General features: G+C 41.8%; 1 protein-coding gene and 1 long non-coding RNA gene across 7 annotated transcripts in view; one reads left to right on the top strand and one right to left on the bottom strand.

Moving 5' to 3' along the window:
- Positions 1 to 23,592, top strand: part of KCNIP1 (potassium voltage-gated channel interacting protein 1) — a 292,230-nt gene that overhangs the window by 104,437 nt on the left and 164,201 nt on the right. The window contains exon 1 of one of the 5 annotated variants that reach the window (XM_064388274.1): positions 9,983 to 10,652. The exons of 1 other annotated variant lie outside the window; for it this stretch is intronic. In XM_064388274.1, coding sequence (XP_064244344.1) covers positions 10,592 to 10,652 — 61 coding nt within the window. In that variant the 5' untranslated portion in view covers positions 9,983 to 10,591. Of the gene's footprint in view, positions 1 to 9,982; positions 10,653 to 23,592 lie in introns of those variants that run through there. 3 more of the 5 variants (XM_064388279.1, XM_064388277.1, XM_064388278.1) reach the window with 3 other exon arrangements.
- The window catches only part of LOC135280415 (uncharacterized), a 56,336-nt gene continuing 52,598 nt past the window's right edge, over positions 19,855 to 23,592 (bottom strand). Inside the window, exons 4-5 of one of the 2 annotated variants that reach the window (XR_010347363.1) lie at positions 22,156 to 22,435; positions 19,862 to 21,498 (exon numbers count right to left, since the gene is read on the bottom strand). This is a non-coding gene — a long non-coding RNA (uncharacterized LOC135280415). Of the gene's footprint in view, positions 22,436 to 23,592 lie in introns of both variants that reach the window. The other variant, XR_010347361.1, reaches the window with a different exon arrangement.

The following is a 23,592-nucleotide window of genomic DNA, read 5'->3' as shown; positions in this document are numbered from 1 at the left end:
CTATCGGATGTGTTAATCCCAGCATTCCTGGACTTGGAAAGGCCTTTAACTCATAATAAGCAAATACAAATGCTTTGGAATTCAGCAGTAGGTTCTAATGTTGTAAAAAAGACATGTTATGGCTGCTGTAGTGTTTTTTTCAATAACTCATCAGTGATAGAATAAATACAGGCTACAGCACTTAACTAGGCCGTGGGAAAGTTATATTAATGGCAGAAGAAATGAAAACGAAGTATTAATTACAGTGAACAACTGTGGTACATCTGAAGCTGCATATTATCTATCTCAAAATAGTGATGAAGCTGTGATAGAACATCTAGTTTCTTTCCACCTCCCAAAGGAATCAATTAGAAAATATAAGAACCAAAATAACTCTTTGAATTCTTTGGAGTCACCATCATTAAACAGAAAGTGAGAGTGAATATTTAATTACATATGCAATCAGGCTGGAAAACATGGGCTGTTACAGCTTTACTGCTGGTCAAGACTGTCTTCACTGGAAAATGATGTGTTTCTGCCAGGCAATCTTTCAAATTTGAAGCCTCCCAAAAGACCTTTGGGAACATTTGGATGAGTGAAGGTATATCAGATGCAATCACAAAAAGAATCAAAAGATCAAAAAGCAAGACTGAACACAGTGTAGGAGAAAGCTGCAAAGCAAAACTGAAGGGAGAAAATACTGAAGAAAAAGTTTAAAAGCTTGAAATTTTTTCAGACACTGAAGGAACAAGAGATCACTGAAAAATTCAGCAGGACTTCAAGAAGCAATTTATTGACAAAAGCAGCACACATTTCTCAGATTTGATGAGTTCTCAGCCTCAGTGCTCACGTTTACCTAGCAATGTGGAGGTCAGACACCACCTTGATTGAAACTTGCCACAAGGAGGAGAGGAAGTGCTGGATGAAATTTTGCTCACTCAAGGTCAGCCCAAATGTAATGAGACTGTGATGCTTCCCAGTGTTCCAGAAAGACAACTGTGGTGAAGTGAAGCTTTATTAACTTTAAGTGGGCCAAGGATGAATTAATTTAGAAAAAAGTAAGATTTGTCTCTGTATGTATGCTTACCCTCTGCACCCTGATTCAGTATTTCACACGTTTTTACATTTGTGGGCAAAGCTGATTGTGAGACTAAAGGCTAAGCCTGGCTGTAACACACCTCTCAGTTATTTTATTTATATTGCTCATCATCCCATGTGATGCCCTACAGCTCAGCCCGGTGTTCCTTCCTTCAGCTGCTTTGGAACCTGTTGAATTCCAGTTCCGTTGCTGTCTGGGCTTGGACACAGGGTGCCACTGAGACACAGTGAACACTGACAATATGGACTTGAGGTAGCATTAGACCTCAGCCTCTAGATTAAACTCAAGATAAAGCTAGTGTCAGATATTTGGATGCTTCGTAGTGAAGAAGGAAAGATTTGGTATTGGTGCATGTGAAATACAGAGTATTTAACCAAAAGTAGAATTTATCTAAAATTGTTTCAAGTTTGCTGCTTATAATGGTTTGTGTGCTTATGGAATTTGTTTTCTAGAGATGGAGCCCTTCCATTTCCAGCTTCTGAGCTGTGTTGAGCATCTTGCAGAGTCAGGGCATATAAGCTCTTTGTGGAAAACAGCTTTTCTCAGCAGTAATTAGTCCTCTATTCTTGTAGGCCATGAATCTCTGTAACTTTATTTAGTCATCCAGTGGAGGGTTATGTTGCTCGCCACCAGCGCAGCGAGTGGCTTCTCAGGTTTATCTATGACATGGCACAGTATCTTTTATATATGACATTCCTTTAGAAATGTTACTGCTGTTGGATTTGGTATATTGGTGGAACAATTTCTAATGTATATGCTGCCACTGATCTCCTTTGCTGCTGTCTGGACCAGTCGTTTTTATGTGTAAATACTTATTCTAATCCATGCTTTGTTCATATATTAAGTATCAATTTGCATAAACAAGGTTGTTTAATGCTGTAATTTAAATGCTAGGCACAGCTTTTTTGTCTGTGACAGGAAGGTATGAAAAATAATTGTAATAAATATTTATAATAAAGAAGCAACAGAGAAATTGCTTTTGAATGGCTCTACAACAACCAGAACACAAGTCCTGGCATTGTAAATTTAGAGTGCATCAGTTCTCTAAGAAACATGGATTTACTGGCAGAAAGGTTTGTGTATTTGCCAAGGTAAAAAGAAATTAAATTATTGGGAATACTTTTCATTTTATTAACTTTTTCCTGCTGCTGCAAAATGAATCAAGTTGTACCTTTATAATATCTATCCTATGAAGCTGACGTGTGTATCAGAGATGAGTGGCAAAGCCCCTGTCGACTTGGCTCTTATTTCAAAAGGCGAATTCCAGTATAAGTCAGGCTTAGCCCTTCTTTGGTATCAGCTCAGTGTTGGAAAAAGTGCCTCTGAGATCTGTTCATTGTTCAGACCCTGGCTAGCCAGATTAAACTTCAACTTGAGCTTGAAGACAGTTCCTTCTGGCCTCTTGGGCTAGGAGCTGACTTCCTTTGTGGATGTCGGGCAGCACTGGGAGCACTGGGAACACATGGGCAGCCATGTGAGCTGACCTCTGTTCACTGTCGGAACTGTGAGCAGTTGTGCCAGAGCTCTGCTTACGAGGGTGACCCTGCAGCTGGATGTATACAAGTGTTTCTCTGTATCCAGTTTCTAGAACAATGGCTATACATGTGTTTTGGTGCATCTTAAGTATGTGACAAAGCATAATCTAAATTTCAATTTGGAATCTGAGTCTTCAGGTAAATGGCAGCAAAGAGAAAAATAATCAGGAGGCTCAGGAAATAACTTTGTTCCCAGTAGTGTATATTTAGAATGAATTTTAAAGATTTGTGCCTAAAAAATAGAGAATATGCTCAAATTTTGTGTAACACTTTTTCAAATTTCAGTAATTTATGAAATTGTCATTGTTACTTTCCTCAGAATTTAGCCTGGTAGACTAGGGCTGATCCTGGTGCAACAAGGATTTATTTTCTTTTTACTCCTATTTTTTTTATCTCTTCCCAAGTCATTGGCAGCAATTCCTAGTTATTGCAGGACACTGTTTTGTTTAGATTGCCAGGCCCATATTAGAAGGCTGAGAAAGGTCAGTGCACTCCAGTAGATGATATATTCTAAGAGGTCAGGTAAGTCTTAGATTTAAAATACCTACAGCAGGGATAAATAACTTTGTGTGTTTTTACTTCTGTATCTTGCAGAAGTGAAGCCAGTAAAGATCAGAAACCACAAAGCCACAAAGATCAGAAGCAGTGAATCTTCATTCCCTTTTTTTTCTCTGATGTTGTTCAGTGCATTTGGAGGGTTTTTTATTTTTTTCACATGAAAGGTCAGGGCAATATTAGTCTTTCTAATTAAAACTCATTAAAGAGAAAATAGTATGTATTTTAGGTTTTGAAATAGAAATGGTACCATAGTCTGAATGTCATAGGGGAAAATAGCTTCATGGATAATGCCATTCAGTGTTTGTCAAGTTAGGGTTTGCAGCTTTAGCTGAAACCTGACATCTGCCTGTCTCTCTATGCCTCCGTTCACACACAAACTTGTTTGCAATTTGTGGCTGTGCTGGGGGATGGGTTGCTGCATCCAGGGGCTTCTGTAAATTGAGGAGGGTAAAGGCATTGGTAGGTGCTTCTCTACTCTGGAGCGCTGCAAAGCCCTCTGCCCACTTCTGCACCAGCCCAAATCGTGTAAGTTCCTCAGGGCTGCTGTATTCCAGGGCTTTTCCCATTGGATTAATGAAATCTTGTTGACAATCTTCATGAGAGACGATTGCAGAAGATTTGTTTCATATAAATTGGCTATTAATTTTTTTGCTGTTGTTGCTTTGGCAAGAATGAAATCTAAACCAAGGAATAAGTCTGCTGTGGAAGCCAACTGGAAAAAAACAAGAGCTGACTGGAATTTACTGATCTGCATGTAATTTCTCAGAAGTTATTAATTTGCTTCATGCAGAAACTGCCAGTCTGTAGTTGTCTAGGTAGTTAATGTGGGCTCCATGGTATGGCAGTGGTTTGTTATAGATGTCTTTCACTGAGAGGCACCAGTGACACTTTGCTCCTCTTCAAAGTTGAAAAAATTCCCACTCGGTGCAGGTTAGCAGCAGGGTTTTACTGAGCAGGGATACATGGAATGTTAATCAAGTACCCATTTTCCAGTATACAAGTAAAACACTGACTCCCCTGCAAGAAGTCCAAACAAGTCAGACAGCATCTGGGAACCCTGTGATTGTTGTGTTAGATATATGGTTTGCCCAAAGAAGATAAATGCCCTGTCTCAGTGTCCATGCAGTCTGTGGGTCAAAGTGAGTCTCCAGAACTTTGTATACTACTTATACTAATCTAAGTGTGGCTCAACTTCTTGGACTCCTGGAAATACATTCTGAATGCCAACAGAGGAGAGGGGAGCAGCAAAAGACCAATACATTTTCTGCATGTGTGAAAAGTGCTTGATAGACAAGAGACAAACTTTGTTCCTTTTGTCCATATATATCTGTCTGGGGACTGTGCACAAAGTGTGGGAACATTTGACTGACCTGCGTGTGTATGTGAAATTGGCAGGGCTCCCTGAAGCATGTGGTGAGCTGCTCCTGCCTGCAGCTGAGGGTTTGGCCCTGGTAGCACAGCAGGGAGGCTACCTCCCTGTCAGCACTTCCATGCCTGAGAGATAAGCATGGCTTGTTCAACTCACAGAACCATATTCTATAGAAGGTTTGGATTGGAAGGGACCTTAAAGACCATCTTGTTCCTACCCCCTGTCAGAGGCTAGGACACCTTTCACTAGACAGGTCCCGTCCAACCTGGTCTGGAACTTTCACTTTAAAGGTGATGTATTACAAAAAGTTGATGCTCAGTCTTGAAGCATTTACCCTCAAATGAGTAAATTAAAAGTAGTGCAGACATTCTGATCTCAATATATGCAGTTGAGTTTGCTTTAGTTGGGGTTATTTCACACATTAGTGCATTGCCAGAAGTGGAAGTAGTGCAACAATGTGTCTCAGAGCTGTCTCCACCCTTCCATTGATACATCTTGAAATTGAGTGTTTTTAATTAGTTATTAACTCCAAAGTATTGGTGTATTGAACAGAATTTGAAAATATCTGCCACCAATAATGTGATTTGGGGAGCACTTCAGCAGCAAGATAAAAGTTGTTATATAATTGTAACAGTAGTGATTCAGCCCACCAGCTAGCAGGAGAGGAATAGCATATATCCCTTTTATTGGAAGCATTCTTCATCTGCTGTAACCTTAATGTGAATTCTCTCACACAAATGAAGTTAAGATGGAGTTACAGATGGAAATACTCACTTGTATTGCTGAGAGACTCATGTTACAGAGACACTGCAGTTATTCTCCAAAAGAGGCGATTCTCTGCAAAACGCAGAAATCTCCAGATTTGTCAAGATTTCCGAGTGTCTTAAGAGTATATTTTTCACATCACACTTTTGAAGCTCTACATAGTTCTGCCATGTAGAAATGTAGCTGAATCTAGATAAAAACTGGCTTAAGAAACAGATTTTTTTTTTTTCCCCAAAAAAGAATGCTGTTTTTCTTTAGTCAGAGGAAGGTTGAATTTGGCTCCCATTAAGATTTCAGGATTTCAGAAGCCCTGAAAACATTTAGTGGAAATGTCAGTGATTTTAACAGCTTGGGAGATATTTGAAATTATTTAGTTTTGTGAAACCTAGTGTAGAACAAACCTTATTTTGCCCCATGGGTCTCATGGGAAGAAGGTTTCAGTTCATAGATCACACTATTATACTACTTTCTCAGTAGTTCCCAATCCCACTTAATTTACCTTACTTGTATATGTATGCTATAGTGGTGAGCTTTATGCTACAATTTAGTCTTTGTTTTAATTTGGTGAATGACTATGGTACTGACTGCTGGCAGAATTGTCACAGACCTTGTGGTTTCCATAGGGATGATGGAATTTCCCATGATTGTTTGCCTAGATACTAATAGACAACTGCCCTTCCTAGGCTTGCTTTTGCATGGAATTGCTGTAGCTATAACAAAGTATCAGGTACAATCTGGTTTTGGTTGGCTATTTAAGGCAGGTGCCACATCTGAACTTCAAAGCCTGTTTATGTCTACTCTGCAGCAAAGTCTGCTCCATCCTGCACAGATGTAGTGTAGTTCAATTCACAATAACAACAAAGCAAAATACTCCCAGGCAATCTGCTACACTGATGGTAATATACTGAGATGCTGTCTTAGGTTGCAAATGCAAGATGTGGCCAGGGGTGTGTATTCTATTGCCATCTGTTAGAGGTGGGACAGTTATCTTCTGTTAATAGGCCACCTGTTAAACCAGGTGGGACAGTTTTCTGTATCTCTTCCACAACCAATCCTCCCTCTGGGGAGATCTCTGCTGTTAATGGGCCATTAAATGTCACTACATGACTGATAAAAATTACATCATCCCCTTGGGAGATCTGCTGCCCAGGGGGAGGAGCCAAGCATTCCTACCTGGATGCAATCTGAGATTTGGAACACCACAGCAGCCTTTTCCCACTGGATTCCCAAAGGAGCAGCTTTCGTCTCCACTGCATTCCCAGAGGAAGACTAGGCCCATCTGCACCAGCAGTGGACCTTCAGAGGAAAACCCCAGCCATCTACAGGATCCCTGCTCCAGCAGAACCACACCTATCATTCCCAGAAGATTGCAACCACCATTTAAGGGGCCTGCTACCAACACTGTGACTCACAAAGTGTGAGGTCATATTCTGACTCTGTCAGTGTCGTTTTGTATCACTGCATTAAAAAAAAATATTTTTCCTAATAAAGAACTGTTATTCCTACTCCCATATTTTTGCCTGAGAGCCTCTTAATTTTAACATCAAAATAATTCGGAGGCAGGGGGCTTACATTTTCCATTTCAAGAGAGGCTCCTGCCTTCTTTAGTAGACACCTGTCTTTTCAAACTAAGAGAGGTGCACCTTTGTGTCAGAACCAAACTCTGAATTTACTGCAGGCAGGTTTACAGACAGAGCCTCAGTACACCCCTGATGTACTTTTGATCCTCTATTAGAATCTTGTACCCAGGATGCTGACCCACACAGCTATACCTGTGCATTTCACCATCACAGTCTGAGCTCAGGCAGCATCTTATCTCTAAAGGAAATACTCTGAAAAATATTCACCTCCTCAGATAAAGGATGTCCATCAGCACTTATTACATCTCAAAGTGTTCTCTCCTAGGTTGATACATTTGAACGATCATCTTTTGAGGAAAGAGAATTCCTGCCTGCTGTGGCAGATACTCTAGTTTTGTAGTGTTTACAATGCCTCTGTACCTCTGAGGTCTTGGTTTTCATCTGTGAAAGAAAACGTCTGCTTTTTTAACTGGGAATTTGCAATTCTGTGCTCACCTGCCTAGGCACAGACATGGTCCCTCTTCTCATCCCCATTCTTGTATATTTGAGTCATACAAATGTGTGTGTAACCGCTTATCCCCATGATTTCTTAGGGACCTGTAAATACTTTCAGACAAGACGGATCTTTTCTTTCAAGTTTCAGAGAAAACGGAATATTTACATTTGCTCTTTGCCTTCATATGCCATGCTGTTTCAAGTAAACAACTGCAGCATCAGGAGTGCAATTTTGTCTTCCCCAATTACTTCTTTCTTGGCTATCTCACCATATGGCAGCCTGATCTGTCACTCCCAGACCAAGCTCTTTCTGCATGGCTGAGATCCAACTGATGTCAAAAGGAATCCTGAAGCCAGCTACTTTCAAGGTACTTTTTGATGTAGGAGTTCGTAGGCAGGTGGGTTCTGTCTCTTCTTCCAAGTAACAAGAGAATGAACAAGAGGAATCAACCTCAAGGGGAGGTGTAGATTGGGTATTAAGAAAAATTCCTTCACCAAAAGGATGATCAAGCACTAGCACAGGCTGGCCATGGTAGAGGGGGAGTCACCATTCCTGGAGATATTTAAAGGATGTGTAGATGCGGCACTTGAGGAAATGGGTGAGTGGTGGCCTTGTGTGAGAGACTGGAAAGAGTGATGTCTCAAGATATTTTGGGATGTATGTGTGTGGGGGCCCTGCTGAGGCAGTGCCCTGTCCTATACACCCCACCGTGCCAGTGGCTGCCAATCCGTGGCACACTGGATGCAATGCCCCACACCCAACCCCTGGAGCTCCTAACACAGTCCCTGAGGGACCAAATGACCAGAAGCCCCAACTGGGGGAAGGGCCAAGGAGTATTTTAACGTCACAGGGCATGAAGCACTCATATGTCTTGACCCTACCTTCTTTTGGAATTTCTGTTGGAACACCACTGGAACCCAGGCGCTGGTAGCTATATATGTCTTTTTCTATACCTCTTCTGTCTTTCTCTCTTTCTCCTAATTCCCTCTTCTTGGAATTTTTGAGTAATTCAGAATCAAATGGGCTTAAAGTTTGCTAAATTGAATTGGCCCAGTTAATTCTTTGAGAAGTGTTTTGTATTGATTGAATGTTGCACTAAACTTTTTGCCAAAGTTCCTCAATTTTCTGAAGTTGCCAGTAAAGTCCTTTTCATTGTTTTTATCTCTTGAGAATATCTTGTCAGCACTTCTGCTGTGCATCTAATTTAGCATATATAAACAGCCTAAACCCTTTTAAAAACCTCATCAGCGGAGTTGTTTGGGGTCTTACACCTTGGCAACACCTGACTTCTGCTAGTGACAGTTTGCCTAGATTGAAGATTATGGTTTTGACATCTTGGAGACATTGGCGGTAGCCTCTGGTCATCCTCCAGCCTTTGCTGAATGCACAAGTCCCAAGAACAGTGATTTTCCACATGTACACTGTAGCCTATGTAATATTTTGTTCTGTAAATGCAAGTAAAATATGAATAAAATAAATATAAATATTTGAATTTTTAAAAAGCTTAAGAATCTCACACAGCTGTTCAGCGCCTGGTGCAGATCAACGTAGTCTGAGGGACCCCCATTGGGAACTGGATGGCTGGAGAAGCAAGGGCAGTGGGACCTCAGCTGTGGCCAGCCTAGGGGAAGGAGTGGGGGCTGAATGGAAGGGAGGGAAAGTCGCACAGACCAGGACAGACTCCTCCCACTATGACAAAGGCCCCTGTGTGCCTCCAGTCTTGGGCAATTCCTTGCAAACTGTTGTGTTTCATTTCAGGACTTGGGTATTTAAAAGTACCTTCCCCCAGGCATTTCTCACAAAAAGTTCAATTGATGTGTTTTGAGTTATGAAACAATAAAAATCAAATTATTTTGTGCAATGCCTTCTGCAACTAGAAACTAAAGGGAAGCTCTTTGCTTGTATACACTAAGGATGCAAATATATCTGTGCATGCAAAGACAGATGCTGGCAGCAGGTGAACAGCAGGTAAGGCAGGGTTGTACCTCCAGGGACACCAGCATCTAGGGAGCTGGGATCTGCATCTGAGGGAATCTACTGCAAAGTTAGAGGAAAGCTAAGAAAACTTGTTCAGACAAGGTGGTTTGTTCTGTGCTGAATTTCCTCTGAAAAATACAGTATTTGCACAGATGCTGCCCTAATCTCAGTCACTACATGCAAGTAGCAATTTAATTTGGGTTTTGAGACCTGCCTCAGTGCATTTAACACCTTCTGTACCTAAGCACTTGCTATTTCACTTTCTGAGAAAACATAACCAGATGCCTAGCTGATTGTTTGAAATATGACAGAACTGAAAAAAATGCTGGGAATTGCTCTACCTCCTCCTAGTCACTCGATGTTTGTAGTGTTTTGTTTCAACAGCTTTTTGTTTTATACTTGAAAAGGATGTGCACATATACACTTGGCAGAAAAATAAGTTAATTGTCTTGCATGTCTTTCTGGTGTTTGAGAAAAGATATGAAGAAAAACTATTGTGGTGAAATTTTCTGTTTCCCCCCTTTGCACTTAGTAATTTTTCTCTGACTTTTCTGCTCAAGAAGACTGTTGAAGATTGCTGATTTCTACCTTTCTGTCAGACTTTTAATTAGCAGGAGCATACAGCCCGTGCAGCTGGGGCTTTGATGCCTTCCTCACTATTGCTTCCCACTCAGAAGATTTCCATTCATTCCGAGTTGGTATCCAGCCCAAAGCCCCGGCTTCCCCTGAGACCCTCAGCATGTCTACAGGACTCCAGCTTAGTATTCACTGGAAGAGCTGCACTGATACTCCCTTGCTAGACCTACAGGCTGCTGGTTGGAGCCATAAGGGAACGGGAAGAAGAATTAGCCTGTGTGTTTATGTGGCTATGCTCCAGTAAATATTTTGATGCATCTGCTGCCAGCTCTGGTCTGAGGGAACCTACATAGCATTTAAATTTTGATGGGGAGCGGTTTTGAATAATAACAGTGCAGCCGGCTGTGAGTCAGTGCATGTGTGTTGACTTAAAAAATCCCTCAAAGCTTAACGCTTGCTGCATGCCGAGCTGCAGTGCTTTGCTTTTTCCCTCCTCCTTCTTTCTTTTCTTTCTTGTCTGGTCTTTCTCTGTTTTGTTTTGTTCTTGAGGGCATTTCAAATAGATTTTGTTCACTGCAGTGGAGGGGTGGGGTAATAGGAATAAAAAAAAAATCTTAGCCAAAATAAATCCTCCCCAAAAACTCAGTAGCTTTTGCAATGGGTGCTGTCATGGGTACATTCTCTTCTCTACAAACGAAACAAAGAAGACCATCAAAAGGTAAGACCTCCTGCTATGCTTTTTCTGCCCCTTCGGTTTATTTGCTGTGGGAGACATTTGCATGGGGAAGGGAGGAGAAAATGAACATGTGCCACTTGCAAGTAACCTGGCAATGTTTTTGTGAGGGGTAATTTGCAGAGTAGAGTGGGATGCTAGGTGGTGGGGAAAACGTGGACATGAGGAAATTGCTGTGAAGGGGCTTGGGGGTTGAAAAGAATCTGAAATACTGTAATCCTTAATGCAGGCATATATGAGGAGGAGAAACTCAGCAGCATCATATGCAGAGCACTTGCCGAAGAGACCTGTTTATTTTCAAATCCCATGCTGTATAGACCCTTTGAAGAGGGAATAAAATTTAGATATGCAGCAAATGATTCCCAATACCTTTGGGTTTCTGTCTCAGGAAGTATTGTTAGAGTTAGTGTTGCATATTCAGTAATCCAGCACCAAGCATGCAATATTAATGATGTGTGTTTTATAGAGATTAGCAAGAGGGGAAAAAATTAAGGTGTTTTTGTAAAAGAGAGAAGCAGGAGCTCATAAAAATGAGAAAATAAACATCAGTTTCAGGGATTTTAATCCTTAAATCCATAAATATTGCCTATAAATGCTGATTTTTCAGAAGGTCTGGTTTGTATAATATTTGATTGAGCTTTGCTCTATTTTCTTCAGGGTTAATTTGAAGATTCCAGCATGTTGCTGAGCGGGAAGTTGAAAGCACTGTCAGGGGCACATCCGTACCTTACAGAACAAGCATTTTTTAGAAAACAAAAGGAAAAACTCTATACCTTCAGCAATATTTGTGCTATTTAGAAATATTCCCTGCCTGAACCTCTGCATTTTAGAGTCACTTTCCAGGGAGGTCTCTATTTCCACTGGATCTGTTGCTCAGTTCATATATATGCTTTTGAACTGCAAGTTGATATGGATTTTCTTGCAATTTAAGTTGGAAACTGTCTTAGGAAATATCAAACACCAATTAATAATGCAAAAGAGAAGTGGGCAAGGGCTGTGAGATTTGTTTGTGGCAAGTTTGTGAGCAAAAGTCTGCGTTCCTGATACCTGTAGAGTAATGTTTTACATTGGAGTGTGTGTACATAATTTACAGTTCAGCTTTCTCTGTTATTGTAATGTCCCCATAATTGTGCGGTTGTTTTGGACATGTATGCTACTACTTAAAATGTAAGAATAGCTGTGTAACTGTCTAAGCACTGAGTTACACCTAAAGCTGGGAAACTTGTGCTTAGGCACTGCAGTATACAAGAACTGAACAGGATGTGCTGGGCATGGTGATTGCTGTGACACCAAGGGGTGTCTTGTCCACTTGCCAGGAACCTGGGAGCTGATTTCCACTAAATGTAGATAATTAGTGGCTGAACATATGCATTTTCTGTGACTTTGTGATTGGCTGTGTGCTCTAGTGGATGCAAGCCATTGCTTTTACTGGGAGGTCACCTGCAGTAAAAATCCAGGATATGGTCACTCATTTTAACTTTTACAATGGAATTCACTCTTGCTTATGCCTGCTGGCAGTGGTTGCTCAGCTATATTTATCAAAACCTGTATTCCCAGAGTTATACCCTCTTCGTTCTGATGCGTTATCCATGTGGCTTGCTGGTGTGTTTTACACTGACAGTTAGCACTTCACCTTGTGTGCCGTGAAGCACTAATGCTGGGCTTGAATACAATCTGAAATTGTTCTTTGTCTGTCAGTTAAATAGTCAATCACCCCTACATTATGGACTTGAATCCTTGGTGCTGCCCACATGTTGCCTTGGTATCTCCTCCAGTCTTCAACAATCCTGGTGGCCTCTACCAGACCATGCTCTACCATATTCGAGTCTGTCTTGGTCTGGGGAGTCCAAAACTGGCCCCAGCACTCTGGCTGTGCTTGCTGAAGTGTTGAGCAGAGAGAAAGGATCATTTGTCCCAGTGTTTGCTGCGTGGCTGTTGGTGCAGCTTGATGTGGGGGCTTCTCTGCCAGAGAGCAGCTGTCTAGTGGTGCCTGGGTGCCACTGCTGTATTGGCTATTGCTAAGTTTATCTTTGATCGAGTAAAGTGTTTATTTTATTATTAGATTATCACATTATTATGTATTAATTATTATATATATAGATGTGTTTATCTGAATATTTCAGGACTTTATGTAGTAGATAAAACAGGGGCCTGGAGAAATAGCTGTAACAGGGCTAGATCCACCCCTCTACAAATGCTCTCTCATGCTGGCAAGTATGTGCTTCTTCAAGTAGAGCAGTTCACACCAGTGTCTGAAGCCCTGATTCTCTGGTGGAATAAAGTAAAAGCAAAAAACAGGCATTGTTTCAAGAAAATAAACAGGTAATGTCTAAAGTGTGTCAGTTCTAGAGATCAGTTAGTACCAGGAAGCCCATGGTGAGTCAGGGCAGAGTGGGTGCAAGTGGCCCATGCTGAACTCTTCCAGCTTCAGCACATGACACAGCTCTTCCTGTGCTGCTCGCCCTCATTTCTTGCTTGTGGCTGGGTCTGGGGTGTTGGTAGTGGGACTGGGGACTGGTTTGGTTATTCAAGCTCTGAGCAGGAAGGGTGGAAAGGACATACTAGCACTGTTCAAGAATACAAGATTAAATTGCTCTGTTGAAAATGGGGATCCTGAATCAATAAAGGCAGAAGTGACACAGAAATTTTCAAGTGGAGAGCAGTGGTCATCAAGCATGTGAACTTCCTCTGGAAGAGGACAGCATTGTGCATTGGTACAAGAGGAAATAATTTGCTTGGCTCAAATGTAAAAACTTAATCCAATATAATTGGGCATCTTGTGTTGGTCGGTTAGGACCCACATGTCCTGTCCTGCAGGATAAGGATTTTTGCTTCTTAGACTTGCAATCCTATCAGTAAAGCTGCAGAAGCTTTCCCTGTTCACTGAAGTGTCCCCAGACAGTCTGTGAGATTGTGCTGTTCGCTTTGGGAGTGGCTCAGGACAGTTCCACCAATTATTTGTACATTTCATTAGGGATTGTTTCCTGTTGGGATTCTTGTCTGCCTTTTCCAGCATTCTGAGTTGACCTACTAAAAGACAATACCTCTTTCTACCATGTTCACTTCACTTGTATGTCAGACCAGCATTCCTGGGATGCTGGTGGAGCCTGGTTGAGGTCCTGGGGACAAGCTGACAGTGAGCTAGCAGCAAGGGTGGCTGGTGGTCTGCTGGGCTGTGCTTGGCAGAGCTTCTCCAGTAGACTGAGGGAGATGATACTCCTCCACTGGTGAGACATTTACAGTGCTGTGTCTGGTGCTGGACTCCCCATGACAGAAGAGATGAGAACCTACTAAGTTGAGTCTACTGAGGGACCATGAATATAAGAAGCAATTGGAGCATCTGACATACAGGGGAGAGATTGAGAGAGCTGGGATGGGATTGTCCAGCCTGCAGCAGAGGAGACTCAGGGAAGTCTTAATCAGGTGTATGAATACCTGAGAGACAGGGGAGTAGAGGTGATGGAGCCAGGTTCTTCTCCCTGGTGCCAAGGGGCAAGGGGCACAAACTGAAACAAAAGAAATTCTACTTAAGCATTAGGAAAAAAAATTCCTATGAGGGTGAATACTGGAAGAGAGCCCACAGAGAGACTGTGGAGTCTCCAAGCTTGAAGGTACTCAAAACCCAAGTGAAAACAGTCCTGAGTTGTAGTTAACCCTGCCTTAAAGAGGGAACTGGAGGTCACATCCAACCTTATCTACCATCTGGTTCTAGTATTACTGTCACTTTAAAAACCCTAAAGATACAAGAACTTGAGGTATTGGGATCAGGAAGTAACATTCAAAGCTCATTGTGAACCAAATGCCAACAAAGCTGACTGTTTGGTCCTCTCTTTAGTACACTGGTAGTTAGTGCTTAGACAGATGTTTGAGATGGACTTGAGACTATCTAGCTGCTGGTATAGTCTCCTGCAAACATAAGTAATAAATCAATAAATGAGCGGAAAAAAACCCCACCAAAACCACAGCACTAAAAAGCAGAGGGCCAGTACAGCAGATAATGCACACACAAATGCACACACAAATCTCTGTTTTCAATTAGATGCAGAAATAGAGATTTTTTAAAATGTTTTTACAGCCTGCATCCAATCATGACCAAATTTGTGGCTAGATTCAGCCATTTCCGTATTTGCCATGGAAACGTTTGAATTAGCAGTTTGCTAAAGGAGGGCAAATTTCTAGTTTTGACTGTACCTCTGAGTTCTTTTGTTTGTTCTCTAAATATGCACTCACCCATACCTCCCCCAGTGAAAGTGAAATATAACTTGAATATTTCTCAATACCTGAATCTTGTTTGGATTAGAGCTACAGGCTCTGACCCTGACAGCAGCAGCAAGCAGCACCATTTTCAGTTGTTAATCCGACTCTCTTAAATGAGAGTAACCATGTTTTGGTCAAAGACCACCCAAATCTAAACGAGCAAGAGGAGTCTGGCACAGTTGTTTAATTTTGCTAGAGCTAACATCAGAAATTCAGTTTGCTTAAAATGTCAGTTGTGTGATTTTTATAGTAACTTTTAGGCTTTATTTTGAAATGGCTTATTGTCCAAAATTATCAGATTTTGTGCCTGACAAGCTGTATTTTCAAGTGGTTTACTTACCAGGTAACCAACTCTGCTTGATTTTGCAATCTTCATAAGAACATCAGATTGCCCTGAGCTCCTAAGGTTGTTGGGTCATGACAGTGCTCTTTCAGTTCCCTATGCTAGAACAACCTGCTTCTCTGCTCAAAAGATGAAAAAGTGATTCAGTAGTGTTTCAAGGAGCAGGTCCTTTTCAGCTTTAGTACAGCCATGGAATGGAGATGATAGATTTGTGCAGGGAAGCTGCCTCATTATTTACTTTGCCCACTACATCCTGTTGCAAAAGAAAAGCCTTGAAAGCTCCCCTCCTCTACTTTCTTTATGTTCCTCAAAGAAACTTGGCAGCTTGCCACTACTGTGACCAAATACACGGTTGTAAAGAATCAGGCTGTGTTCTTGGTATTTTCTGAATAGAGAGAAATTACTGCTCACCTGTTTTCTTTCTAGAACAAGGACAGTATTGTTCCCCCTGACTGGAGACCTGAGCAGGTGCTTGAGACAATGGAAGAAATGGCTTACTTGGTTTCTCTTGGCTGTGCCTAAGAGCCAATATTTGGCACTGACACTTCACTCTCTCTCCCTAGTCTTGTCTGTCATCTGATACAGCCTGGCAGGTCAAGTCCACCTGCACCAGGTTGTCTGCCTGCACTGAGGATTTGACAGGCAGATTTTTTTGAGGGAATTACCTTTGTAGAGAGAGTACAGAACAGCACTCAGCAACAAAACTGTTCAATGTAAGCATTCAAATCAGAAACAATTCGGAAAAATTGTGGTGACCTATAAGTGTTTGTCAGAACATGCCTCTTTGCATGAAGCATTTTGGTTTCTCTGAAGTGCAGAGAGGTGTGTGGGAGTCTGCTCAGTGTCACAGCAGCCAAATATCCCGGCCATGTGGCTGACGCACCTATGATGGGTGGCTTAGAGGTGAGGAAGCTTTGCAGCCGGCTTCCCTGTGTCCTGCCAACCAGAGTTCACCTGAGTGTGGAGTTAGAGGTCTTACGGACTTGTAACTGCTTCCATTCCTCACTTCTCCATCTTTTAGCCAAAATTTCTTTAGCTCCCACGCAGTTGCTAGCTCTAAATTTCTTCCTTTGCCTTCAAGTGACTCCTGACAGTGTGGCAGAGTGATCTCAAATAGCTGGTCTTAGAAGTGGATAGCAATGATAAAATTGAAATAAACTGTATGTGCCCCTGATTGCTTCCCACAGGCATATAGCTCCTGCCTGAAATGCTGCAGTCAGACACAGCTTGGAGGTTTGGAATAAAATAAAAGGGATGGAGGAAAGTTCACTACAGAGTGTTCTGTTACATTAGCATACATGTGTGCTGATTTCTTGCCCATGGGTACGGGTACTGTGTGCCTCTATTCATGCAGCATGTCCATGCAGAGCCATGAAATCCCACCACAAAGAAAAGAGGAGAGCAGAGACTTCAGCTCTGCAGGCTAGTGCTTTGAAGTTTCATTTTTTTTCCACAATAATTCAAAAGACTAAATCAGAAAATACATTCTAACTTTTAACTTTCAGCCTTGGTAATACACTAGCCTTTGTCATCACTACCTCTTCCAGTGTGCATTACTGGATATTTGATGTTTGGAAGGGACACTGAGAAGCAGTTTGTTTTTTTGCAAATGAAAATATTTAACACTGTTGATGTTAAAAGCTTAAAACTTAATACATTGCAGAAGTTTTGAGTAATTCCTAGCTTTACAGTCATTATTGTCACCACATATACAAATGAGAGTCAGTAAGGGTTGTACTATTTTTTCGACAAAAAAATTGAAGTAAAAAACAGGGTAAGGTGAACAAAGGCAAATTATCAAGTCATTCTGATTTTAGTCAAATGTGAGAGGAAAATAAAAATCTTTTATTTCTCTACTTACAAACCCCTGTTCAAATACTTTATTTTCATATCTATTTAAGCTTTGTTAAAAAGACTGAAGATTTACAAATTTTTAAAATATGAAATTTTTTTTAGCTGAAATATTTTATTATTCAAAATTGTTATTAGTTATAATTATTCCCTGAAAATTTCCAAACTAAATAAATTGGCTTGTGATTTGTTGTAGTTTTAGATGTCACTGTGGCTTCCTTGCAGTGGGTGACAGACAGGTGTTTTGTTTCTTATTCAAAAGCATTACCCAGAGAATGTCATAGCACAGAGACACAGAAAGTCTGAGTATCTGCTCAGGGTCTCTGTCTCCTGTTTCTGCCCATACCATGGCTATTTGTAAGGTAAGAAGCTTTTGTATTTCTCTGAGAGGGATTTTCTAGCAGGTGCAAAGTGCTCTAGGTACCTCATACCATCCCTGCCCAATGGCATTGCTTGCCATCTAGGAAATGCAGGTAACAGATGTATGGTAGCACAGCAAAATTTTTAACCAAAATACATTTGGGATTCCAGGCAAGATATTTATTTTTCACCTTTTATTTGTTTGAGATGCCAAAGGGAGGGGGAGTAGAACTGTTATTATAAGATGGATTGTACTTAACAAATAAAATTATTAGAAGTGTAAACTTCATCCGTTCATTTCAAAATAGTCAGGTCAAAACTGAAGGCAGCTGTGTCCAGATGTCTCCAGTCTGTTTGTGGCTGTGGTAATGTCTGTCCCGACTGAAAAGGATACAGAGAGCATTCAGTTCATCTTACTTCTGCCAGCACTGCTCAGTGCAGAGAGGCTCTGAAGAGTCTGAACAAAGCACAGTACAATTGATTAGAGGTTCATGGGCAGGATGTGGGTCTGGAGGAGACAAGGGAGGACTGTGTGCTAGCAGGCAGGCGTGGGGCAGCAGAATTGCCTGGGGGGCTGAGCTGGTACTTGCAGGCAGGCTGAGGATGAGCAGGCAGGAGGGGAGCTGGCCTGGCTCTGGCACCAGGCTGTTTTAAGGAAGACACAAAAAGGGTAACAGAGTCATCCTTTCTTGGCACAGCTCTACTACATCTGTTTGGCTTTCCTCAATCCAAACATTACTTTCTTGACATATTTAACAACCACAGCTCTTCCCACACACCAGTGTTTGCTTTTCTTTTGCTCCACAAAAACTCTTCTCTCCCAAACTTGTTCTGTACGCAGCTGGTTGGGAAGTACCCAAAATTTCTGTAGATGGCTACAGCTACAGTTTGTAGGCATAAGACATTTTATACTGTGTCTGAGAACAGCTAAGAGAGAACAAGGCTGTGAGGATACATGTTGTGCTGCTGGAGGCAGGTTTCTAGGAAACCCGTGAGACCATGGCATTGTTTTACTGAGGGCTCCTTAGTGGAACAGGAGAGTGTTACTGGGAGAGGGGAGCCAAATTACAGCCTGCCAGAGATCAGTGCTGAACATCAGGGGCTTTTAGTGCTCTGACAAAATAAATGTTTCTACCTGTCAAATTTATATGCAGAAAAATATGGATGAAACAAGCCACGTTCACAAGATTTACCTAGTTACAGCATGGTTTCAGAAGCACAGCTCAAATGTTTTTGACAGCTATTGTAACTTTGCTGCCTGCAGTTCAGGGCCAAGCTCCCAGGTATGTTTTCCCAGGCTGCTGTTGCTCTATTCTAGTAAGTGATTCTGCACATCAACCCCATAGATTTTTTGATGATCAGCTGAAACCTCAGGCAAGGCCTCTGCTTAGCACATCAAACTGCATGAACTGAGGGTTGCTCCCTGTGGGGTACCTATAGCCACGTAAAGGATGATGCTGTTAAGCTCTCCAGCTGCAAAATGTTGGGAGCCAGAAAACATCTGTGGGAAAGGACAATTTTCCTTGGGGAAACTGTTTCATTCCATGCAGGTGAACTTTGTGGTGCAGTGGGGAGCATCAGCATCCCTTTGCATTCCTAATCCACAAAGTTCAAAGGACTTGTTGACCATGTTGGCATTTGAACTGGGAGCAGTACATGGAAATTAGAACTGCGAAGCAGGAAGCTTTTGTGTCAGTGCAGAGAGGATTGTTGCCTGCTAATCCTAATAAGCCAGTGTAATTGAATTGGCACACTGGTTTACATGCTTCATGCTTCAATGGGTGTGTCAAACATGACCCTGAACTGTGATACTGGCACCCCAGGAACTGAAGGCATGTCCTTGTGTGGAGCTGAATCCCTGTAACATGGCTTTTGTTTTAACCAATATATTAACATGGGAGCTGACAGAAGGTCTCATTTGCAGTCTTGTGCGTACAGAATTAGCCAGGCTGCAGACAGCTGGAGAGACAGATACATTAGGGCATGAGGAAAATTCTGCCAGGGTGGTCATTTGTATATACTTCACAGTGGGTAAAGGCGAGCACGTGCAGTTCTGCAAAGGAAATCTGATCCCACAAGGTCCTGTCCTGATTGTGTAGGTAGCAGCTGGACCTGTATGCAGAGCAGGTTTGGTACTGGGACAGAAAGTCAACCAGAGACTGATATTTCAGGAAAATGCCTTTCATTTCCAGGGCTTTAAGTCATATCAAAAGGGGTTATTTACATTAGCAATTTGGTATCCTCTGCTTGGCAGAAGTTAAGGACATTACAGCTGAGCCCCATAATTTCTAATCACCTCTTTCATTGAGCACTGGGCTGCCCTGGCCCACTGCAGCCCTCCAGGAAAGTATGAAGTAAAAAGCAAGGAATTTTCTAATCTGGTACTTTTTGTGCAATGCCATCAGCTATAGCACTTTATATAACTACATTTGCATTTCTTGTAGATGATACTGTCTTTTCAGTTTCTTCTGTCCTTATTATTGATGGAGATGAAGTACTTGCAGTTCAAAAGTTCATGTAGCACAGGAGAGGAGCATGCTGTGTGCACTTTCCTCGGGTGCTGGTTGCTGTGGCTGCTCAGCAATGCAAGGAGAGACCACTGTGTCATTCTGAGTGTCACCCACAGCCCAATCACGTCCAAGTGAATGCTGTGCAGGGTAAACATGGGGCTGCATCTGTTCAAGCAAATGCATTCTCATGTTGTGCATTATTATATGTAAAAATTTATCCAGCCAATTTAATAAAAATAAAAATGAAATTTATTCACAACCAATACACAGTCCCGACAGCCAACAATCGAGGACAGCACTGACCCCGGGATCGAAGCTGGGTGAACACAGATCCGGTCTCTATTGCACCAAATCTCCCACAGTTCATGAATGCCGCTTGGCAAAGTCTGTTCTTATACCCTTTTACCCTTTTTCTTGCCCGCGGTGGAATCCCTTTGTCTCTCTTCAGGGTTCTTCATATTCATGTTGCCTCTGTTCTCTGTCCCGTGCTGGACATAAACCTCACCCAGGAACTGATGTGTGTCCACTCTTCCGGGTTACCGGAATCCCGTAATCCTTGATGGCCCCATTTATCTGAGATGAACATCTTCATGGACCATCATCGCTGGGCGTTCTCCTGTTCATACCAGTGAGAATGACCATCTCCTGTGCAGGCTAGTTTCACTTCATATGTTAATAACACACCTCCTCCTCGGCTGCCAGCTGCGGTTTTGCCATCCTGTGAAGCAATCCCCTTTTCCCTTTCTAGTGTGATTTCAAGGTTTTATATTTCATTCTTATATATTTTTTTTTCATATATATATATATATATATATATATATATATATATATATATACATATTCTATCAGCATGAATTGCCATAATATACATAACATCCATACTACTGATTTGTAAAACCTACAAAGCCCATCAGTTGTTAGACTAAAAGTTTGATTCAAACCTGAAACTTTTCTTTGCCTTGTGGAATTTGTGAGATATTTTGGAAACTCTGGAAATGCTTAGACTTGGAATGAATTTTGTTATGGCTCTTTCCACTGTTTGTATTTGGCAAAACTGTCCTCTTATGAGTTGTTGCCTAGAAATTATCGATGGGGGAATGACCTGCTAAAAGTTCTTAACCTCCATCTGGATCAAAACCAGTTTTTGGAAGCTGCTGGGGTGTGGCAGAGCCGAGGCCAAGCTCATGGGCTGCATGGCTGCAAAGCGCAGGCGCAGCTTTGCTGCTCCCCTTTGTCAGCATCTGGCCTTTTGGAGGGACATGCTCCCATATGGAGATTGAAATAAATGGGCAGGAGATCTTTCTCCTTTTTAATGCCTTTATTAAAAAGAATCAGCTCAGGTGGGGAGAAATCGATGGGTCGCGCCCACACCGCAGTTGCTCCCAGGAGTGGCACGGAGGGGGAGGGTGATGCAGCTTTGTCTGCAGATCTGCAGGCAGAGCTGGGGATTCTGTCCTCACGAGAGATTAGGAGATTCCACCTTTTCGGTCCAATACCCCGGGTCCTCTCTCTAGTCAACATATTTTCAGGTTAGGGTGAGAAGCAAAAAGGATCCAAGCAGGCACTGGACTACGCTCCCATCCTTAGACATCACTTAGGTCCCCTAATTCTATGTGGGCTCGTTATTTTTAGGGGTTTTCCTGGAAAACTGCAAAATTTGGTGCAATGCATTTCTCATCTGCATACTAGCTCTGATGCCACTCCCATTCTCCTGGTACCTGCAGGGTCACTGGCAAGCATCAGGGGGACAATGGTTAATCACCAACCATTAACAGGTAATTGAAGAAGAACTCTTAACAATGAAGCTAACTTAACAGCACTGGTCCAACTTGTTTTAACTCTGCAACCCTAAAAAAAAATAGATAACTTTTTATTCATAACAGAGATCAGTGCCCTAAAATGTCAGTATAGTTTAGGATCAGACCCTGTATTTTCAGTTAATATGCCTGAATTCTGTGTGGAAACAATAATTTAAAATATTAAACAAATATAAATAAATGCTAGGGACATACATGTTGGATAGTATTTCCCACCTGCAAGAAAGTTTCAAACCCCACTGAATTCCTGAATAAACAGAAACAATTGAGTGCACCTTTGATCCTCTCCCTGTTCCCATCAAGAGAGGCTTCTTTGCAGATGCCTACACAAATCACATTCGTTTACTTACTATTTCTGTCCTGTTAGCCGTGAATATAGAGCAATCTGTTTAATGAGCTTCATTTCCTTGTAAATTGGACTGCTGAGGCAGGATGAGGTGGGAACGATGCTGCAGCAGATCAGATTTCATCTGTGCTTTTCCTGTGACCTGGTGCAAGTGCCAGGTCTGCATCTTCACAGCACCTGCTGCTCTGTATTTGCCAGTATGCAGATCGAGGACATGATGCTGCCAAGCTGCATTAGTGCCTTTGGGCATGCTCATCAGCTTGCTGTCCTTTTCTGTGTGATAGCTGTTAAGAGATGTAGAGTTTTACCTTAGTTGTTGTCACTGGCCTGCTTGCTGTGATTCAGTCTTGTTCTATTTTGTAAGCACTATGAGTTGGCTCCCAATCATGTAGGATTTAGGAGAGTGGGAGGGCATAGCTAAGGCATCATTATTCATGTTGTGAGTGCTACTTTGCAATGTCAGACAGTACAGAGACCACGATGTAGGTGTGTTTTGAGATCAGTAATGGTTATAGACATAGGGCTCCAAAGAGAATATTTGTGATCATCCACAAATGGAAATGGTTGAGTGTGTCCACTCTGGTGCCAGAGCAGGCAGAGAAAGCTGGAACCCCGCAGAGCTGGGCTGGGCTTTGTGTGCATGGAAATGAGCACCACCTTCCTGAGGAGTCTGTGCAGCATTTACAATAAAATTTTGCACAGGGTGAACAGATGTCAGCAGTAACTGCTCAAATCTTTATGTTTTAAATCCTGTGTGCACTTTGAAATGTGTTCTTTATTCTGATGGGCAAGATGCCCTTCCTTCATCAGGTTGGGGTTACATCAAACAAAGTGACATTTCTTAAGGGCAAAGTAGTGTAGATTTTCTATTTTGCTCCTGTTCCTTGGTTTTTGAGTCTGATCTTTCAGTAAATAACATTTTGTATTTTAATCCATTCGCTCCTGTGAAGGGTGGTGTGAAGGTACCTGCAGTGGGGAGAAAGCAACTCAGAGAGACACAGGTGTTAGTTTCTATGCTGGAAAAGACAGCAGACTATGACTCAAATTCTAACAAAGATAATATTAGGGTGGTTTCTAAGCCTAATTCCCAGAGAACTACACATTTGTTAACTGAATGTTACTTGTACTAGTAAGAGAGCCTTGACCTGATTTACATTTCATGGTCCTTATAAATGTGGAGACACTGCCAAAATTATCTCTCTCCTCCTTCTATTATCTAATATTCTCCTTTTTTCTTATAATTGCAGACATTCCAGAAAATTTAGTGAAACGTTTTTCCTACTGTTTGATTCTTTGTTTCATGCATATGCATTTCTGGGACACCCAGTTCTGGAGTATGCAGCTGAGTGCACATGCCTGGAGTCTCTGCAGGCTTGTATATCTTTGAAGCAAAGATATTTGCAGAATATATACAAGATATTTGCAGAATTAAAGGGATTTT

The sequence above is a fragment of the Passer domesticus genome, chromosome 13, assembly GCF_036417665.1.
Source record: "Passer domesticus isolate bPasDom1 chromosome 13, bPasDom1.hap1, whole genome shotgun sequence".
Taxonomy (NCBI): domain Eukaryota; kingdom Metazoa; phylum Chordata; class Aves; order Passeriformes; family Passeridae; genus Passer; species Passer domesticus.
This window is presented reverse-complemented; position numbering and strand designations above follow the sequence as displayed.